The 3,380-nt window shown below is 68.2% G+C and overlaps 1 protein-coding gene across 1 annotated transcript in view; it reads right to left on the bottom strand.

The window, feature by feature from the left end:
* Nucleotides 1-3,380, bottom strand: part of CIMIP2B (ciliary microtubule inner protein 2B) — a 21,634-nt gene that overhangs the window by 3,728 nt on the left and 14,526 nt on the right. Inside the window, exons 2-3 of the mRNA XM_032772963.2 lie at nucleotides 2,644-3,040; nucleotides 1,488-1,642 (exon numbers count right to left, since the gene is read on the bottom strand). Of these exons, the coding sequence (XP_032628854.1) occupies nucleotides 1,488-1,642; nucleotides 2,644-3,040 (552 nt within the window). The remainder of the gene's footprint in view (nucleotides 1-1,487; nucleotides 1,643-2,643; nucleotides 3,041-3,380) is intronic.

Below are 3,380 nucleotides of genomic sequence, written 5' to 3'. Positions count from 1 at the left end.
GTAGGAGCAGGGGGTCTGTGGGGTCCATGCAGGGGGGTCCATGGGGCTGTGGGGTGGGCCTGTCCGAGGCTGTGCGTGGGGTAGGAGCAGGGGGTCTGTGGGGTCCATGCAGGGGGGTGCGTGGTACCGTGGGGTGGGCCTGTCCAGGGCTGTCTGTGGGGTAGGAGCAGGGGGTCTGTGCGGTCCATTCAGGGGGGTGCATGGCGCCATGAGGTGGGCCTGTCCGGGGCTGTCCGTGGGGTAGGAGCAGGGGGTCTGTGGGGTCCATGCAGAGGGGTACGTCGTGCCTTGGGGTGGGCCTGTCCGGGGCTGTCCGTGGGGTCCATGCAGAGGGGTGCGTGACGCCATGGGGTGGGCCTGTCCAGGGCTGTCCGTGGGGTCCATGCAGATGGGTGCGTGACGCCGTGGGGTGGGCCTGTCCAGGGCTGTCCGTGGGGTAGAAGCAGGGGGTCCATGGGGTCCATGCAAAGGGGTGCGTGACGCCGTGGGGTGGGGCTGTCCGTGGGATAGGAACAGGGGGTCCGTGGGGTCCATGCAGAGGGGTGCGTGGTGCCGTGGGGTGGGCCTGTCCGGGGCTATCTGTGGGGTAGGAGCAGGGGGTCTGTGGGGTCCATGCAGAGGGGTACGTGGCGCTGTGGGGTGGGCCTGTGCGTGCAGACACTCGCTCCCAGCAGAGCAGCCCAGCGTGTCTGTCGGTGAGGAAGGGGCATCTCCCTTGCTGGGGGGAAGGGGGCAGAGCTGATCAGTAACGGAGCTGGAGGGATTCGCCCCTCAGAGCGCTGAGCACCACCAGCCTGTGCGGCGCCTCGAGGCAGCCGATTGGCGCTGTAGGCCAAGCTGCCTGCGCAGTCCCACTCCCCAGCGGCCAGGCTGCTCCCAGCTCAGTGCCCCCCACACCTGCATTCTCAGACTCTGGGGACACAGGAGCAGGCAGGGCGGGCACATGCATCCCCTAGCGTGCTGCTGGCATGGTGCTGACATGCTGTGTGTGGGCAATTCCTGGCCTGGCAGCTGGCATGCAGTGTGTGCCCTGGGGACAGGGGGCAGTTCCCAGCCTGGTTGCTGACGTGCTGTGTGTGCCCAGGGGGCAAGGGGCGGTTCCCAGCCTGGCTGCTGACGTGCTGTGTGCGCCCAGGGGGCAGGGGGAGTTCCTGGCCTGGCAGCTGATGTGCTGTAACCCCTGGGGACAGAGGACAGTTCCCGGCCTGGCTGCTGACATGCTGTGTGTGCCCAGGGGGCAAGGGGCAGTTCCCAGCCTGGCTGCTGACATGCTGTGGCCCCTGGGGGCAGGGGGCAGTTCCCAGCCTGGCTGCTGACATGCTGTGTGTGCCCAGGGGGCAGTTCCCGGCCTGGCTGCTGACATGCTGTGTGTGCCCAGGGGGCAAGGGGCAGTTCCCAACCTGGCAGGTGACGTGCTGTGGCCCCCGGGGGCAGGGGCAGGCTCCAGGGGGGCAGCAGGGAGATGCCCGGTCGCTCTGGTGGCTTACGTTGCCCTTGGTGCCCTGGGACAGCCGCCCTGCGTTCTGCAGCTCCTGCTCCCTGCCTGCAGCTCTCAGCTGCTGCCTGGCAAAGTCACTCCTGGCCTCCTTGCAGATCTCGGAGTAGGTCTTGGCGAAGAGGTTCTGGGCCCTGGGAATGAATCCTGGGAGCGGGGTGGCCCCAGTGCCCGGAGGAGCAAGCAAGATGAGAGGCAGGTTAGTAGCCCCCAAGCCCTGCCACATGGGCGGGGGGGGCAGGGCTGGAGGAGGGGGCATGTGGGCGGGGTGGGGGGAGGCCTGAGGGCCGCCAAGGGAGTGACGCCAGCTGGAGGGGTGGTCCCCAGGCCCAGCCACGCAGAGCCCAGGTGCGTCATGCTGGGCACTAAGAGGAACCCGAGGGAAAGGCATGAAGACCGACCTGGAATCTACCAAGTGGGTGCTCCGGAGGGGGGATCCCCTGGGGTACCAGAGATTTTCAGGGTGTCGGTGGCTACGATGCAATTCTCTTAATACAATCCAGGCCTTGGGTGGGCGGGGGGGAATGGCAGGCCCCCACTTTCTTTTCACAATAACCAGGGGAAAGGCTGATGGCGCCTGGCTAACGCTGCCAGATGGGCACTGCCAGGGCGTGGCTCTGGAGTGGTGGCATCGGTCTGGCACAGGGCATTTTGTTTGCCCCATTAGTGGCACCACCCTGGTAGCGTTGCATGTGGGGGCCTCCTGCAGCGGACGGGCCTCTCTTTGCTGAACGGCGCCTCCTGCTGGCAGAGCCCAGCCCGGGGCACAGGGAGAGACGCACCAGAGGGGGCTGCGTGCAGCTCCCCCATGCCACCAGTGGGCCCCTCGCCAAGGGCTCTCAGACCCCCTCAGGCTAGCTGGCTGGCCCGGGCTGATCCTGCACGATCCCTCCCATGGCCCTGGCCAGGCAGGGTGCAGCGGCGCCAGGTGTGAGCAGAGGCCCTTGGACAGAGCCCGCTGGGTCATGGTCCACATTTGCTCCCCAAGAGAAGGCCTGATTACCACCGAGGGGGTCTCGACTCCTGGGAAGTGGGGCAGAGTCATGGCATGGATGGATTCCCTGGGAGAGGCAGGAGTGGCCAGCAGAGCTCCCCGCCCCCCACCCCCTGTACAGATGGCCGTGGGGACCAGCTGCCGCGTCTCTCACCTGTGTAGCCCGGGATCACGCAGCATCCCAGCGGGCGAGCTCCTGCCCCCCAGCAGACCGGCCTGGTCCCCAGCAGCTCCTCTGCCTGCTCCGCAGGCGGGGCACCGGCGCAGGGCCAACGGGCGGGCTGCAGCACCGGCTGGCTGGAGCCAGCGACCTCGGGGCTGCTCAGGAGCTGCCCGCAGCTCTTCCCCAGGCTGAACTGGTACCGAGGGCAGGAACCGGCATAGCTGCAAACAGCGCAGGGGCAGCAGGGCTCAGGCAGGGCCAGCGCCCAGCAGGCAGGGCCCAGAGCGAACCTCCGACCCCAACATCCCAGATGCTGAACAAATTCCCAGGTAGCCGACCCAGCGCCCCGCTGCAGAGAGCGACTCGCCCTGGCGCTGCTGCCCTGGCACTAGCGGGAGCACGGGGAGCAGCACCAGGAGCAGTGCCAAGCACCACCCGCCCTCCGACGGCTCCCCTCAGCAACCCTCCCCGGGGGGCTTGGGACAGCTACAGCCGTGCAGGAGCCAGTCGTGACAGGCCAGGGCTGAGCGCCCGGGGTGGGACCCCCGTGAGACAGAGCAAAGGGGAGCTGGACGTAGGTGCTGGGCACAGCTGGTGGGGGGCTCTCCCCTGCCTTCCCCATGGGGCTGGGCTCCCCCTCCCGCCCCCTTCCCACCCACTCAGCTCCCCCTGCCCCTCCCCTCACTCTGCTCCGTTCCTCCTCCCCACACCCCCCACTCTGCTCCTCC

The sequence above is a fragment of the Chelonoidis abingdonii genome, chromosome 6, assembly GCF_003597395.2.
Source record: "Chelonoidis abingdonii isolate Lonesome George chromosome 6, CheloAbing_2.0, whole genome shotgun sequence".
In the NCBI taxonomy this organism is placed as follows: Eukaryota; Metazoa; Chordata; order Testudines; family Testudinidae; genus Chelonoidis; species Chelonoidis abingdonii.
Note: the sequence above shows the minus strand (reverse complement) of the source record. Positions and strands in the feature narration are given on the sequence as shown.